Source organism: Taudactylus pleione, unplaced genomic scaffold (genome assembly GCF_031769625.1).
Source record: "Taudactylus pleione unplaced genomic scaffold, aTauple2 ptg000216l, whole genome shotgun sequence".
Classification (NCBI taxonomy): Eukaryota; Metazoa; Chordata; class Amphibia; order Anura; family Myobatrachidae; genus Taudactylus; species Taudactylus pleione.
Window position 1 is genome coordinate 2,528,764 of NW_028284618.1, and position 18,219 is coordinate 2,546,982.

An 18,219-nucleotide genomic window follows, 5' to 3' on the forward strand; every position below is an offset into this window, starting at 1 on the left:
GGTAATCCACAGCTATGCGAGCGTCCAAGAGGCCGCTCCAAGTTTAGGTAGGCCAGGCCTGATTCAGAGCGAGCGCTCTGATCAGAGCGTCCAGCTCTGAATCAGGCCCAGACTCATTATTAAGTCAGACTATGTGGATGATTCCTTTAAAAGCAGAAGACTCTGAGCATGTTATTAAATGTATACTTGAGGCAATGATTATATAACTTCATTCAGCAATCCAAGAAAAGTCTTTATACTGCATCGAATGTAAAACTATTTTTTTGGGGGGCTTGGGGATGTTGTAGTCATTCTATAGATTCCTCAGCCTGGAACTTTTCATACTTGCTTAACACGAGCACTGCTTCAATCAAAAATAGACGTACCCTATAAAGGGCCTGATTCAGACCAGCGCGCGAGCGCATAGCGATCGCAAGCAGGTCGATGTTTGGCCCCTGCGTATGCGCCTCCTCCGGCGTACACATGCGCGAGCCCGAGCGAGCGACTAAAGTTCAGTCGCTCCGGGGTTCACTACAAGACGGGGCTGTTGTCGATGGTGAGTGACCACTCGCCCAGCTTTGTAGGTGGGGAGGGGGGGTGGCTGCACAAACGCAGGCGTTCTCTTGGGAACGCCTGCCGTTTGTGGGCGGCCCTACTGACATCACTCGTGATGTCAGTAGTGGACTTCCTGCTCTATTAGAGCAGGAAGTCCACTCTGACTTGCGGGAGCCGAGACTCTACCACAGGGTCTCGTTGCAAGCCTGATGGTCGCGATAATCGTGACCATCGCCAGGCCGCTCGCACGAGCTGTGGGTGTCCACCCACAGCTATGCGAGTGGCCTGGAGGCGGAAAATGTAAAAAAAAAAACCCGCCCTGATTCAGAGCGAGCGCACGCAAACAGCGAGCGCCTCTGAATAAGGCTCAAGGGCCACATAACGTCTTTTCTGTAAAAGTGTCACTTTAATGGGACAATAACTAAATTAAGACAGCTTCTTATTTGTTAATTTAAGTCAAGATGAAATTAGTGGGAATATCATAACGATACAAGATTTGTCACCCTTAGTATATACAGTATATAACACCCCCACACAGGTAAGTGGAAAACTGCTAGAGGTAAAAAAAAAAAAAAAAAAAAAAAAAGTTTAGGTTAGCAAAAACTGAAAAATAATGTAGATTTCTGAGTAATTAAAAATATAGAGATGTGCAGGAGGAAGGGTGGTGGTCTGGGTCTATCTTTCTGGATACTGAGTGGGCGACTTACACAGAGTGACTGCAACCCTGAACCAAAAAGGCTACCACAGCATTTTGCAGAGCCATGCTATTCCGTCTGGTCTACATCTAGTTGGTCATGGGTTCATGCTACAGCAAGATAATGACACAAATATACAAATGTGTCCACATACATCTATACTCCGTGCACTACAAGTCGTGCTACACAACGCAGGAGCTCTGCATGACTTGGTAGTGCCAAGTGTCTTCGCGCAACTTTTTATTTTCAAAAGCAACTTATTTGCACAGCGATGTGAATATTTAGCACAAGCAGCTTCTGCTGATTAAAATGATATGCGACATGCCTATGTTCTGTGTGCAACTGTGGGTGTATCGGCATACGAAACGCGCCAATGACACTGTAACGTAGCGTTCTCATGCAGATAGACCCGCAGTCACACACAGAACCTAGGCATGCTGCATATCATTTTAATCAGCAGAAGCTGCTTGTGCTATCAAAGGCTGGGTACAAACGTAAAGATTTTCTGTCCAACCATCCAACTAGTTGATTGGTTGGAATGAAAATGTGGTAAGGCATGAAGCAAATGACAATTAGCAATTTGCTCCCAAATGCCGGAAAATGGACAAAAACTGTTGTTTGAACAAATTGTTTAGATAAAACATTTAACAAACTTGTCTGAACGACCATTTTCATCTGTTTCCTGGCATTTAGGAGCAAATTGCTGAACATCATTTACTCCCATACGTTACCAGATTTTCATTCCAACCAATCAACTAGTTGGGCGGTTGGACAGAAAATCTTTACGTGTGTATGCAGCTTAAGATGCGTTTGAAGATAAAAAGTTGCACGAAAGACGGTCAGCGCTACCGAGTCACTCCACTGCATGGCGCGAGTAGAAGGGCTGTTTAGAGCGCAAGGAGGCTAGATGAGTCAAAAATTTAGATTTAATTTTGTTAAACATCTGTCTTTTTTATTTACAGTTTTTGTTCTTTGCGTTAATTTCATAAGATTACATACATACATAAGTTTAACCTATTGGACAACTGAAGAGGTAATACTTGTGTATGATAATGGGCCCCCTAGTGGTCACAATTTATTTAATTTTTTAAAATGACATGTGGGTTTTTACATTCTCTTATACCTGCTGGAAGGACAGAAATTGTTCTGAAAATGTGCCTATCACTTGACCTCGGCTGTTTCCTATTGTTGATCCCATAATGCAGAAATTATGTCTGTTCTATAACAGGAACCACACATTGGGGGAGAAGGTATGAGGGGTGCGGGATTGTCCCCTCATCAGCTGAAGCTCCTACAGAGGTTTGACCCGTCATCTGCTGTGTTACGTGAGGCTGATGTGAATGACTCGGGTGATGCAGATGGCGTACTGCTGGCAAACACTGACACAATTGGTTTCTTCATTGCCAAATTCCTGAAAAAATCAGTGATCTGACTTGTTTTATTTACATTTATTATATACTGTTTATATGAATATTTTTGTGACTATATACTATGTGGATGAAGTAATACATTCTTCAGGTGGTGAATTCATTTCTGCCTCTATTATACCACTAAAACAAATGAATATCTGTGTTGCCATAGTAGCAGACTGTCTGCCAGCTGTTCGTTTTATAAAGGGCTGCTGCGACGACAGGTACAGGAATTCCCGGGCGGTTTATATACTGGCTGACTTCTTTTCTGTGTACATTAATAAAAGTAAATCCTACTCACCTGTTAAGGATAAAGCTCAATTCAAGTGTTTAACACAATACACTATGTATATTACATTATGAGAACGTTCATGTGACTGGTTTGGAAGACTTAAGAGACTTTTTATTACAGGTCCTTGAAGGAAATATTGGAATGTAAATTGCATGGATGTACAGTAAATAAAAATATAAGGGCCGGCTGCAAACACAAATGAGGTGATGTCACGGTAGATGGAGAGGAAACCTCATGCTGATGTTATTGATGCTGATTTCATTTGTTTCATTGGAAAGTATTTAGTATTTATGATGCACATCTTATTAAATAATGCTGTTTATATATGTCAGAGTGCATAAACATGTTATAATGTTGACAGTTATGATCTCAACATTGTTGAAATGTCGACATAGTCATGTAAAATGACAACAATTTGCATGAACCAGAGGGTTAGGGTTAAGCAACAGGAGGGGAGGGTTAGGGATAGGCAACATTAGGGGAGGGTTAGAGTTGGGCAACGGGAGGGGGCGGTTAGGGATAGGCTAGGAAGGGGAGGGTTAGGGATAGGCTACAGGAGGGGAGGGTTAGGCTACGGGAGGGGAGGGTTAGAGGTAGGCAACAGGAGGGGAGGGTTAGGTATAGGCTACAGGAAGGGAGGGTTAGAGTTATGCTACGGGAGGGGAGGGTTAGGGATAGGCTACGGGAGGGGAGGCTACAGGAAGGGAGGGTTAGAGTTAGGCAACAGTAGGGAGGGTTAGAGTTATGCTACGGGAGGGGAGGCTACAGGAAGGGAGGTTTAGTTAGGCAACGGTAGGGAGGGTTAGAGTTATGCTACGGGAGGTAAGGATACTGAATTTAAACCTCTATACGCTCCTGCCTATATCTTCTAAAATTGACGCTATTTGCGTACGCCGTCATACAGTAAATAAATGCCTTCAGACTTTGAGAAAATGTGTTTTCAACGCACAAAGGTTATTATTCAAGCAAAGTACAGATAGTTACACGCTGTGATCTAAATACAATTTAGCGCAAAGAAATTATACAGACCCAAGGTACAGTTATACATACGCACGCGCTCTGGGACCAGTTACCGACATCAACAAGAAACCTCCATCAACAGCATCAGCATGAAGACTCCAGATTGGGGTCAGAACACACATATATATACCCTTACAGAAATAGACTATACAATAGAGAGGTTTGTTGTGATCCCATTGGTTCTCCATCACGGTGCTTATGTTACAGGACATTTAACAGGTCGATTCAAATGGACACAGACCAGCCTCCGACAGCCTTTTGTCTCCCTTTTCCCGCCTCATGCAAATCTAAGCTGTTAATTTTACAAAGTATATTTTAGTGGTTTAACTCTCTACAATCCATAAGTTGAGAATGCATGTGCCGATCTTCTCACCGATGATACCGGAAAGCTGTTGAGTAAGTGTAGATCAGTACAACACCAAACATGGTTTACTTATCACGTATTAAACCTTAAATACCAAATAGCCTTTTTCTACTTCAGGGTCCATAGGGGGTCCACAGGGTTGACCTTGGGGTATAGGTTGGGAACCAAATCCGGGCACCACGCAGTTAAAGCTTTTAGCTCCCAGGATGCACTTGGGTCCACTCTCCCTATAACCCCACCCCCCAGCCAGAGGCACCTCAGTTTAAGTTGGTGCCCGGCCGGAGTTGGGTCACCGTTACTGCAGGGGAGTTTTATTTTATTATTTTTTACTATTCAGAGCGGCAGCATCAGACTGTCCAATGGACGTCTGAGCTGCCGCTCCTACACCCCGCCGGCGCTGCGACGCCAGTACAGATCTGGGGATCGCAGCGGGACCCCAGAGTCTGTACTAGCCGGGCTCTGGAGGAATCCCTGGGCTGCTGCCGGATCGACGGGGACAGGTAAGTCGCGTGGTCACCGCTTGCGGTGATCCACGTGTGAATATGCAGCCTTATACCTCCGGTCTCTGGGGACAGACCGGAGGCGCTAGCGGTGGCGGCGGGCTCCCCCTCCATGGAGGCATACCCCGCGTGTCCACAGCCCACCAGGGATTATAGCGGCAGCGGGAGCCGGCATCCCGGGGGGTTAATTGCTAGCCAGGGGAGGAAGCCTTCCCTGTCTAGCGGCTCCTCCCCTCAGCTCAGCGCGCCTTTCAATAATACAGTCTGGCGTCGCTGAGCTGCTTCCTCCGCGGGCCACGCTTCTTCTGAGGTCTCCAGCGGCCATTTTCTCTCTGTGGTGCTGCAGAACTCTTAGGATGTCAGTGAGCCCAGTCCCCCTGCGTACCTGACCATTTTGGGTGAGTGTACACAGCGCTATAGCCTTCCCAGACACTGAATCTGGGCAGTTGAATGTAGCGACATTGTGCAGTATATTATATGTCATGCTTATGTATGTACAGTATATTTTTCTGCATTGTATGTGACTTATGCTAGTGCTGACTGTCTGGTTTTTCTCTCACCTGTCAGTGTATATATATCCCTTTTCTTTCTCTGCCCTAATACAGGTGTACCTGGGGTGGTTCTGAGACCTCACATATATATATTTGTTAATATCTGTGAGGTTTGTCACATACTGTTGCGTGCTGCACGTTGCCATATTTTAGATGGAACTGTGAGTTGCATACGCTGATAATGGGTCCCTGCAGCTATTCTTAGCGTCAGTCAGGACCGGTATGGCGCTGCTTAATATTTCCGTCAAGATAGTCAGATATATCTGACCAGGAGATTGCACACGATACTGCACCCATTATTGTTATCCTGCAAGTCATAGCCTGCAGGAATTAGTGCGGAGGATTTTAACTTAGAAAGGTTTATGTATGCGGCACCATCTGGTGCGGGGCCCCTTGCACGACCCCCTTAAAGGGCGGTTTATTTCTCAGGATCCTCTCCTTTGAGGATCGCCGGGCGGGCCCCATTGTCGTCACTCGCTTGGAGTTACTTCACCATACTGCCCTTTTGAACTCGGGGTATCTCGCAATTTCTTGCAATTTACCCCTGTGCAACAGACTGTCGCTCCCCGCCAGGGTTTTTCACAGTACATGAATTACCTCCGATACCACATCGGTCTGTCATTCCCCTTGCAGGGATTACCACAACGGCCACCCTGGTGGATGTCGTTTTATACGAAATACTAATTGGCGTGATATACGCCCTGTGGTTACTGACCAGTGGCTCTGCCGTGAACTGGATGGTATATTCGGCTCTTTCCCTCTCACATGGGGGGAGCCGATTTCAAGTATTATTATCCCTGCTTTGGGGCTGGTAGCCAGGTTCATTCTGGATATAGAGAATGTCGATCCTGCACCTGTATCATACATCTCCCGTTTCCTGCCCAGCGGGTGGATCTCATAGCGGGAGTCTGGCTGTCGCCAGATACGAGGAGTCACAAAGGCCTCCTGTTTCCCATTCCCTGAGGGTCCTCACAAGTAATGGAAATCCCCTTCTGGGATGGATTTGTATGTTAATCATCGGATTACAGGCATTAATACGCCTCCCATCCCGGCCTGGACGGATTTTATGGATCCGTAGGTGGTAACTTTGCCTGAAATCAATGTACTCGTTTTCAGGGCCTGTTGCCCGTCCTACCATGGCCATCGCATGGTGATGCTTTCGTGACGTTTTTCCCCTCCAACACGTCTGAGGTTCAAATATCTTTTGCCGCTCACATAAAATATGCAGTGGTCATATGTGGGATTACCTCATGGGATGCCGGTCTTCTAACTTTCAGGGTTTCGGCGGCGTCTGTATCCGCCGCAGTACCCTATGGCTGCGTTATGGGAAAGCAGAGGTGCACACTCCTTCCATGGGGAAGATCTTGTTTGGTCCTGACCTTGACAAGATCGTTGCATCATTGGCAGTATCACTAATGGGGAGATACTGTCTTTAGCTACTCCCACTACATTCGGACTAACTCTGTTAAGTCTTTTTGTCCTCAGGGTCAGCCTAAAGGCCTGTTTTTTCCTAGGCTGTCGGCCTCCATGGGGGCCACCATATCCAGTACCGAGCAGTCCTGGACTTCCGGACGACCCTGTTTCTACACCTGAGGATATACCCTCAGCCTGACGGGACAGGTCTACATCTGGGGAATTTCCAGAGTGAGGTACTGATTCTCAACGGCCTCTCATTGCTCAGGCAGCCTCCTCACAGGCATTGTTACACGGGCCCTTCTTCAGACCTGATCAGGGCCTTACAATCCCAGAAAGCTATACAGTCTTTGTGGTAAGCAGAGCTATTTCGGCCAACCTCACTATCTCAGTGAGGGACTGGTTGTTCTACTTTCTTTCTGGGGCGGTGACCGACTGGTCCTCATTTGCCTATACTCTGTCTCAAATCCCTGAATCAGATTCCAACGGTGCCTGGACTCAGGTGGAATCGTCCATGCTCCATCATCCGACGTTTGGAACCTGGGGATTTTAGGGTATATCTGAGTATTCAGGATACGTACCTACGGGTACGTACAGAGCCCTCTCATCAGCATGGGTTCAGGTTTGCTGTGCCACAGCAACACTTGTAAGTTTCGGGCTCTGCCTTTTGGGACTGTCCTCAACTCCACCGGGGTTTACCAGCCTTATGGATTTTCTGACAGTTCACCTGTTCAGGGTATCCGAATGCTCCTTTCTCTGGATGGTCTCCTGCTTTTAGCAGGATCACCAAGGTACTTTACCGCCAGGTCAGGATAACCGTGGCTTCTTCTCGGCACAGATAATTAGTCTACGGAGAAAAAGTCCTCCCTACATCCCTCACAGGGTTTTCTTCATCTGGGAGCACTGCTGGATTCTCAGACTCTGAGAATTTTTCTGGCGTAAGACAAGATCTCCACTCTTCAACTTGGAGTGTGCGGATATCTACGCATTCGACATATGTCATTACTCTTTGTGATGCGCGGTCTACCAGAGTGTCTACCTTTTGGTAGGGTGGAATGTGCTCAGTTCCATTCCAGGCCTTGCCATAATTGACTCCCCTCCAGATGGATCGAGTTTTTCCCATCGGATCGCTGTTCGAACGATGATACTTTCTCTGGAGGCGAGTTGGTCTCTGTCCGGGTGGCTATGGCCATCTCGTCCAGGGTGTTCTTTGCTACAGACAGTGTCTGGTCCGCATTCGTCTCGGGGCAGTTGGACGTCTGTCGTTTCTGCCCTGCCACTTAACTTGTTGATACTTTAGGCTGTCTTTGACCTTCACTCTGGCCTAACCCATATGTCACGGTAAACCTGAATAGGTTCAGTCCGACAGTGTCACAACAGTGACTTCCATCTAGGCAACACTGGTAGTTGGGTGGCAATGTCAGGTATGTCATCCATTCTGACATAGTCCAAGGGTCTTCTCCTGGCCAACTCTGCAGTGTTTATTCCCGGAGCTCTCCATTGGGAAGCGGGCTTCCTCAGCCGTCGCGACGTGCATCCCGGGGACTAGTCTCTTCTCCAAGAGAGGTTTCAACTCCTGGTGAGCAGAGGGGGCCTCCCTGAGGGGATTGATCCTCATGGCCTTCTGACTTGATCACACATTACCGGTGTTACAGTCCAGCTCCAGGAGTACTGAAGCTACCTTCAGTGACTCTTTGTCAGTGAAGTGGTCCTTCCACTTTGTGTACCTGTGTCCTCCGGTCTCCCTTCTTCCTCGAGGTCTTCGGAAGTTTAATTCGAGACGGAGGGGCTTTCATTCTGGGGGCTCCAGTTCGTCCCAGACATCACTGGTACTAAGATTTTCGGAGTCTCCTCATCGATACTCCGTTCCTACTGCTTCACTATCTGGACCTGTTGTCTCAGGGTCCTTGTTTTTCCCTGGACCTGGATCATTTGTCTTTGACTGCGCCCCTACTGTGGTCCTAGGGCTTCCCTGGCTCTGTCTTCATTGAGATGTTTAGAGCAGATAGGCCAGACTTTGCTGGGATCTGCCACGGACTGTGGCATACATAATTCTTATGGTATCGTACCTGTCGATACGATCCTCCGGTGTCCAGGATTTTCAGATATTCTGGCATTCCTTCCGGCTGGCTTGGGTTTCACCCTTGGCCTGGCCTTCCTGACAGTGCGGATCTCTACACTGTCGGTATGGTTAAGATATGGAATTGCTCCGCTCTGGTATCCAGTTCATCCTTTGGAGTGTTTTCTGGATTATGCCTCCACTTGTCCTCCCTAGGGACTCCTGGGGAGTTAGTAGTGGTTCTTTGTTCCCTCCGGGGACAGTCAATGGAACCGCTGGTTGTGATAGCCATTACATGGTCTATTGTTTAAGCTCTCTCTCTCTCAGTGTGTTTAAATCAACCAGGAGAGTGTCTGAATTGGGAACGTTCTCATGTGGCTCCCTCTTCTGGAGGGCATCATGTCAGGGTGTGAGTTGCTCTCGCCCTGTATTTCTTCTTAGAGTGGTTTTTAGGTTCCATATTATTCTGGAACTTATGGTACGGCCATTCAGTGAGCAGTCTTCTCAGCTGGTGTGGCCTCATTGACTGTGGTCCGGCCTCTTTGGCTTTATATGATCCGTTCAAGTTCCTTATGGTATTCGGACTCCTTATTGGTGGTCTGCGGTTTCTGGTTTTCACAGGAAACGATGGCCTGCCTATAATGAAATGTTGGCTGGATGGCCTCGTGTGTCTTCCTCAGGGGCCTACCCATGGGTAGGCATTTCTGTCGTTGAGGCTTGTTTTTTCTCGGGCCATGTAACCCTCGTGGGCGGCTCGTTGTGGCGCCTCGGCTGTTTTGCCTTACTAGGTGTCCACGTGGTCTTCTGTCCATACCTTTTTAAGGTTCTAGGCATTGGTTTCCTTTGCCTCTCAGGATGCTTCCTTTTTGGCGACGGATTCTCCTTTCAGCACAGGAGCGTCCCCACCCTTGGTTGAACTGCTTTGGGACATCCCCAAGGTCAACCCTGTGGACCCCCTATGGACCCTGAAGTAGAAAACAAGAGATATGGTAAGAACTTACCTTTGTTATCTCTGTTTCTACGAAGTCCATAGGGTCCACAGGGCGCCCACCCTGACGCACCTGGCTTCATATGGGCTGTGTTACTGGTCACCGGTTTCCCGTCTCCTTTTCTGTGAGTATGGTTCTAGAGTGTTCCAGTTTTCTCTCTCTTTTTCTCTCCTCCTCCGGCCTTTGGCTACTTACAAACTGAGGTGCCGCTGGCTGGGGGGTGGGGTTATAGGGAGAGTGGACCCAAGTGCATCCTGGGAGCTAAAAGCTTTAACTGCGTGGTGCCCGGATTTGGTTCCCAACCTATACCCCAAGGTCAACCCTGTGGACCCTATGGACTTCGTAGAAACAGAGATAACAAAGGTAAGTTCTTACCATATCTCTTGTTATTTCACTGCATTAGTAATAAATGAATAAAACTTGAATCTTACACTTTGAAGCTATGGAACCTTTTATGTGAGTGTGCATTGTGTAAGTATTAGGGGTTTGGGAAAAGACGCTAGTTAACTTGGGGCAGATGCGTACGCATGAAGCTAATAAACAGCGTTCACATGCAGGATATTATGCATTCGCTTATGTGCGACATGTTAACAGCGCAACTGTGTGTATGGGGGTATGGTAAAATATGCGATCGTATGATGCTAATAATAGCATCGCCATATGTACTTAAGTGTGAGTTTAGCTAAAATGGCGCTGAGCGGCCATTCGCAAAATGGTGTCTTCCAAATCTCATTTTCAAGATGGTGTCTTGCGGCCATTCGCAAGATGGTGTCGTTTCGATCTAATTTTAAGCTGATCTTGTCTCAGCCAATTATCCAGCTTCGACAGTGGGTAGGGTTAGGGATAGGCTACAGGAGAGGAGGGAGGGTTAGGGATAGGCTACGGGAGGGGAGGGTTAGGGATAGGCTACGGAAGGGGAGGGTTAGGGATAGGCTATGGGAAGGGAGGGTTAGAGTTAGGCTACAGGAGGGGATGGTTAGGGATAGGCTACGGGAGGGGAGGGTTAGGGATAGGCTATGGGAGGGGAGGGTTAGAGTTAGGCAATGGGAGGGTTAAAGTTATGCTACGGGAGGGGAGGGTTAGAGATTGGCAACAGGAGGGGAGGGTTAGGGATAGGCTACAGGAAGGGAGGGTTAGAGATTGGCAACAGGAGGGGAGGGTTAGGGATAGGCTACAGGAAGGGAGGGTTAGAGTTAGGCAATGGGAGGGTTAGAGTTAGGCTACAGGAGGGGAGGGTTAGGGATAGGCTACGAGAGGGGAGGGTTAGAGGTAGGCTACGGGAGGGTTACGCTATGAGAGGGGAGGGTTAGGGATAGGCTACTGGAGGGTAGGGTTAGAGTTAGGCTACGGGAGGGTTAGGCTATGAGAGGGGAGGGTTAGAGTTAGGCTACAGGAGGGGAGGGTTAGGGATAGGCTACTGGAGGGTAGGGTTAGTTAGGCTACAGGAGGGGAGGGTTAGGGATAGGCTACGGGAGCGGAGGGTTAGAGTTAGGCTACAGGAGGGAAGGGTTAGGGATAAGCGAGGGGAGGGTTAGGCAACGGCTGGGAGGGTTAGAGTTATGCTATGGGAGGGGAGGGTTAGGGATAGGCTACGGAAGGGGAGGGTTAGAGTTAGGCTACAGGAAGGGAGGGTTAGGGATAGGCTACGGGAGGGAAGGGTTAGAGTTAGGCTACGGGAGGGGAGGGTTAGGGATCGGCTATGGGAGGGGTTAGGCTACAGGAGGGAAGGGTTAGAGTTAGGCTACGGGAGGGGACCAAGTCATCTAGCCATCACAATTTGACCTTCATACATGAATACAATTTGCACACTTATAAGGCAGTATCCTGTCAATTACAGCTTTCTTATTCATACCCAGTGCCTGGTTCCTTACTGCAGTTTATTCTGCGCTGCCAACCACACAAAGCTGCAGTGTGACACCTTTGCACAACTTATATTCTCTCTCTGGTTAATTTTTAGATTTATGTTGATTCAGCAAATTTGAACCTGGTACTGTGAATGTGCTCATTTAAGATAAAGAGACAACCAATCGGCTCCTAACTGTCATTTTTCAAATACAGCCTGTAAAGTGAGTTAGGAGCTGTTTAGTTGGTACTTTATCACTTTTCAAGGCTTAGGGCCTGATTCAGACCCGCTCACGAGCGCATAGTGCTCGCAAGCGGGTCGATGGTTGGGCAGTGCGCATGCGCGAGCCCCGGAGTGAGTGAAAACTTCACTTGCTCGGGGCTCGCAGCAAAACCGGGCGTTGTTGATGTTGATCGACAGCTCACCACGTTTTGTAGGTGGGTTGGGGGGTAGCTGTATAAATGGAGGCGTTCCCGAAGGAACGCCTGCCATTTGTGGGCGGCCCTACTGACATCACACGTGATGTCAGTAGTGAACTTCCTGCTCTATTAGAGCAGGAAGTCCACTGGGGCTTGCGGTGGACGAGACCATACCACAAGGGTCTCGTTGCAAACCCAATGGTTGCGATATGCGAGCGGCCTGGAGGCGGATTTTTAAAAATAAAAATCCGCCCTGATTCAGAGCCTGCGATCGCAAATAGCGAGCGCCTCTGAATCAGGACCTTAGTACATAGCCCTGATCTGTCTACAGAGGAGATGTCTATACTCACAGGAGGCACAGTATACTGTATAGCTACAGTTAGGTGCATAAATATTGGGACATTGACAGAATTTTCATATTTTGGCCTCTATTCACCACCACAATGACTTTGAAATGAAACAAACAAGATGTGCTTTAACTACAGACTTTCAGATTTAATTTGAGGGTAATTACATCCAAATCAGGTGAACGGTGTAGGAATTACAACGGTTTCTATATGTGCCTCCCACTTTTTAAGGGGCCAAAAGTAATTGGACTATCAACTCAAAAGCTATTTCATGGACAGGTGTGGGCTATTCCCTCGTTATTTCATTATCAATTAAGCAGGTAAAAGGTCTGGAGTTGATTCTAGGTGTGACATTTGCATTTGGAATCAGTTGCTGTCGACTCTCAATATGAGATCCAAAGAGCTGTCACTATCAGTGAAGCAAGCCATCATTAGGCTGAAAAATCAAAACAAACCCATCAGAGAGATAGCAAAAACATTACGTGTGGCCAAATCAACTGTTTGGAACATTCTTAAAAAGAGAGAACGCACCGGAGAGCTCAGCAACACCAAAAGACCCGGAATACCACGGAAAACAACTGTGGTGGATGACAGAAGAATTATTTCCCTGGTGAAGAAAAACCCCTTCACAACAGTTGGCCAAATCAAGAACACTCTCCAGGAGGTAGGTGTATGTGTGTCAAAGTCAACAATCAAGAGAAGACTTCACAAGAGTGAATATAGAGGGTTCACCACAAGATGTAAACCATTGGTGAGCCTCAAAAACAGGAAGACCAGATTAGAGTTTGCCAAACAACATCTAAAAAAGCCATTACAGTTCTGGAACAACATCCTATGGACAGATGAGACAAAGATCAACTTGTACCAGAGTGATGGGAAGAGAAGAGTATGGAGAAGGAAAGGAACTGCTCATGATCCAAAATACCACCTCATCAGTGAAGCATGGTGGTGGTAGTGTCATGGCGTGGGCATGTATGGCTGCCAATAGAACTGGTTCCCTTGTATTTATTGATGATTTGACTGCTGACAAAAGTAGCAGAATGAATTCTAAAGTATTTTGGGCAATATTATATGCTCATATTCAGTCAAATGCTTCAGAACACATTGGACGGCGCTTCACAGTGCAGATGGACAATGACCCGAAGCATACTGCAGAAGCAACCAAAGAGTTTTTTAAGGCTAAAAAGTGGAATGTTATGCAATGGCCAAGTCAATCCCCTGACCTGAATCCGATTGAGCATGCATTTCACTTGATGAAGACAAAACTGAAGGGAAAATACCCCAAGAACAAGCAGGAACTAAAGACATTTGCAGTAGAGGCCTGGCAGAGCATCACCAGGGATGAAACCCAGCGTCTGGTGATGTCTATGCGTTCCAGACTTCAGGCTGTAATTGCCTGCAAAGGATTTGCAACAAAGTATTAAAAAGTGAAAGTTAGATTTAGGATTGTTTAGTTTGTCCCATTACTTTTGGCCCCTTAAAAAGTGGGAGGCACATATAGAAACCGTTGTAATTCCTACACCGTTCACCTGATTTGGATGTAATTACCCTCAAATTAAATCTGAAAGTCTGCAGTTAAAGCACATCTTGTTTGTTTCATTTCAAAGCCATTGTGGTGGTGAATAGAGGCCAAAATATGAAAATTCTGTCAATGTCCCAATGTTAATGCACCTGGCTGTACTTATCATTCAGTAGACAGATCAGGGCCATGTCTATACTCACAGGAGGCACAGTGTACTGTATAGCTACGTATCATTCGGTAGACAGATCAGACCTATGTCTGTACTCACAGGAGGTACAGTATACTGTATAACTACATATCATTCATACTTGATCAACCATTTGCAGCAAAATCTTTTCCTGCTAGTGATCTTCTGATCCCCATGGGGGCTCGGAAGTGATCCTCCTGCTTGGCTCACGCACCAGATGGCCACATCAGCAGTCTGACCACCCATGTATCTGTCCAGTGTGGAAAGTTCTCTTGTCCCTCAGCTCTCCAACCCAGCAGTAGGATCAGCCTATGTATGTAGCTTGCCTCGGTTACAGACCACCGCCGATTCATAGTCACTGTTTCTATTGCGTTTTTCATTTTTTCCATATACTGTTCCCCAGATACAGAGGATTTAATAAAGAATGTGTGCATACAGCATCCAATCAAGCTTTGCTTTGACATTTTCCAAATGCTACTAAGACAGAGGTTCCCAAATTCGGTCCCCAAGGCACCATAATAGTCCAGGTTTTAAGGATATCCATGGTTGAGCACAGATGGTTAATTCAAAAGACTGAAGTACTAATTAAGTTCCCTGTGCCCAAACATGGTTATCCTTAAAACCTGGATTGTTAGGGTGCCTTGAGGACAGAGCACTCAGGAAATGATAAGCTGATTGTATCCTGTGGGTTACAGCATCTGTTTTTATGGGCACCAGTTTAATAAAGGGAATTTTCCAAGGATTACTTCTATTTACAAAGAGAGATGGTGATGGAGGAGTTGGGGAGAGTGCTGGCGTTCCCTTCAAAGTGGCAAGTGGATTAATTGGTGCGTCTGGTTTGTTGGGGGTATTGTTAATACAGGAGTTTGAAATGAGGTAAAGGGGTGGAGAAAGCACCTCATTGGCTGGAGGGGACTATGGCTGTTCCCACTCTGCAAAGGGACTTGACGTTTGCACCAGCCTTTGTTGTTGGTGACTCGGTTTCATCCTATAGTATTAAAATGTATCTTCTGCCTTTTCATGTTTTAAGGTGCACAAATTGTACCAGTTGCAGAAACACACTAAAGTTCCACATGTAATAAGGACAGTCACACTGTCTCCTCACCCCACAACCCATTTGAACCAGTATTTAGGAAAAACTGAGAAATGTCCTACATTGAAGCGGGTGGTTCTAAAGAGGTAGGAGGTTGCATTTGTCATGTGACATTTGTACCGTGCGCCTCTTCAGATTTGTGTACCTTTCTGTGAAGCCAGAGGTTGTTGAGGCATATCCCAGAGCAGGGGAGGGGTTGGCGTGTACATGGTATCAATATGAAGGTGATTTGTGCTGCACATCAAGTGCTTTGCTGTATGATACAGAACATACTGTACCCTCAGGATGACCATGTACTGAGGGAACTCTGCTCATCAAGGACAGATTAGCCATAAAGAGTGGAACAAGGTGACAAAGTCCTTGACAAATTAATTGACTGGAGAGACAGAATTAAAGAACTGACAGACATTGCATGAGTGAAATAAGATTATGGAATGATTGGGGGCAGATGACAGGAAGGGCAATAATTTAATGAGGCTTTTAGCCAACAAGAGATGTTCCACATTGACTGAATATAAGTATATCCTCATACATATCTGTCTCTGCAAATACAGTCAGGTGCATAAATATTGGGACATTGACAGAATTTTCATATTTTGGCCTCTATTCACCACGACAATGGCTTTGAAATGAAACAAACATGATGTGCTTTAACTGCAGACTCTCAGATTTAATTTGAGGGCAATTACATCCAAATCAGGTGAACGGTGTAGGAATTACAACGGTTTCTATATGTGCCTCCCACTTTTTAAGGGGCCACAAGTAATGGGACAAACTAAACAATCCTAAATCTAACTTTCATTTTTTAATACTTTGTTGCAAATCCTTTACACGCAATTACAGCCTGAAGTCTGGAATGCATAGACAACACCAGACGCTGGGTTTCATCCCTGGTGATGCTCTGCCAGGCCTCTACTGCAAATGTCTTCAGTTCCTGCTTATTCTTGGGGCATTTTCCCTTCAGTTTTGTCTTCATCAAGTGAAATGCATGCTCAATCTGATTCAGGTCAGGGGATTGACTTGGCCATTGCATAACATTCCACTTTTTAGCCTTAAAAAACTCTTTGGTTGCTTCTGCAGTATGCTTCGGGTCATTGTCCATCTGCACTGTGAAGCGCCGTCCAATGAGTTCTGAAGCGTTTGACTGAATATGAGCATATAATATTGCCCAAAACACTTCAGAATTCATTCTGCTGCTTTTGTCAGCAAATCATCAATAAATACAAGGGAACCAGTTCCATTGGCAGCCATACATGCTCACGTCATGACACTACCACCACCATGCTTCACTAATGAGGTGGTATGTTTTGGATCATGAGCAGTTCCTTTCCTTCTCCATACTCTTTTCTTCCCATCACTCTGGTACAAGTTGATCTTTGTCTCATCTGTCCATAGGAAGTTGTTCCAGAACTGTAATGGCTTTTTTTAGATGTTGTTTGGCAAACTCTAATCTGGTCTTCCTGTTTTTGAGGCTCACCAATGGTTTACATCTTGTGGTGAACCCTCTATATTCACTCTTGTGAAGTCTTCTCTTGATTGTTGACTTTGACACATATACACCTACCTCCTGGAGAGTGTTCTTGATTTGGCCAACTGTTGTAAAGGGGTTTTTCTTCACCAGGGAAATAATTCTTCTGTCATCCACCACAGTTGTTTTCCGTGGTCTTCCGGGTCTTTTGGTGTTGCTGAGCTCTCCGGTGCGTTCTTTTTAAGAATGTTCCAAACAGTTGATTTGGCCACACCTAATGTGTTTGCTATCTCTCTGATGGGTTTGTTTTGATTTTTCAGCCTAATGATGGCTTGCTTCACTGATAGTGACAGCTCTTTGGATCTCATATTGAGAGTCGACAGCAACTGTTTCCAAATGCAAATGTCACACCTAGAATCAACTCCAGACCTTTTACCTGCTTAATTGATAATGAAATAACGAGGGAATAGCCCACACCTGTCCATGAAATAGCTTTTGAGTTGATAGTCCAATTACTTTTGGCCCCTTAAAAAGTGGGAGGCACATATAGAAACCGTTGTAATTCCTACACCGTTCACCTGATTTGGATGTAATTACCCTCAAATTAAATCTGAAAGTCTGCAGTTAAAGCACATCTTGTTTGTTTCATTTCAAAGCCATGGTGGTGGTGAATAGAGGCCAAAATATGAAAATTCTGTCAATGTCCCACTATTTATGCACCTGACTGTAAGCATTATTCCTAACATACATGAGATGCACACACTGCCATAATAATAAAGGCTGGTAAATAAACATATATACAGTTTAGCACTGTTGTGATGAGGCCGGTGTGCAGTGCCTTGTGTACACAGCAAAAGCTGGAGGTACATCTGTTATATAGAGAATACAGCGATTTCTGATGATTGGGGAACGTACCCACTAACTAATCTTTCTGGAGCCTAATCCTGGTCTCTCTCTTCCATTCACTTAAACTTGTTTGCCCTATTGCCCACAGTTATGAGTAAGTAGGAAAATACAATGCTGGAGGTACATCTACTACTGTTCCATCTGGTATATTCTCTCAGGAACCATCTCCAGACATGATACTGGAGGTTCTGCTTCTACTGTTCCATCTGTTATATTCTCTTAGGCACCATGTCCAGCCATGATACTGGAGGTTCTGCTTCTACTGTTCCATCTGTTATATACTCTTAGGCACCATCTCCAGCCATGATACTGGAGGTACTGCTTCTACTGTTCCATCTGTTATATTCTCTTAGGCACCATCTCCAGCCATGATACTGGAGGTTCTGCTTCTACTGTTCCATCTGTTATATTCTCTTAGGCACCATCTCCAGCCATGATGATACTTCTACTACTGTTCCTAATTTTCTCTTCTCATAGACGCCATCTCCATACTTGATGCTGGAGGTACTGCATCTGCTGTCCTGTATTTAATATTCTTTTAGGAACCAATTACAGTACTAATGCTATAGGTACTTCTACTAGTGTTCCATCTTTTATATTCTCTCAGG

At 46.0% G+C, this 18,219-nt stretch overlaps 1 protein-coding gene across 3 annotated transcripts in view; it reads left to right on the forward strand.

Annotated features, from left to right (window-relative positions):
- Nucleotides 1–2,759, forward strand: part of NSUN6 (NOP2/Sun RNA methyltransferase 6) — a 68,881-nt gene extending 66,122 nt beyond the window's left edge. For all 3 annotated transcript variants that reach the window (XM_088478592.1, XM_088478593.1, XM_088478594.1), the window contains exon 12: nt 2,458–2,759. In XM_088478592.1, coding sequence (XP_088334718.1) covers nt 2,458–2,661 — 204 coding nt within the window. In that variant the 3' untranslated portion in view covers nt 2,662–2,759. The remainder of the gene's footprint in view (nt 1–2,457) is intronic.
- Nucleotides 2,760–18,219: the final 15,460 nt, after the last annotated feature.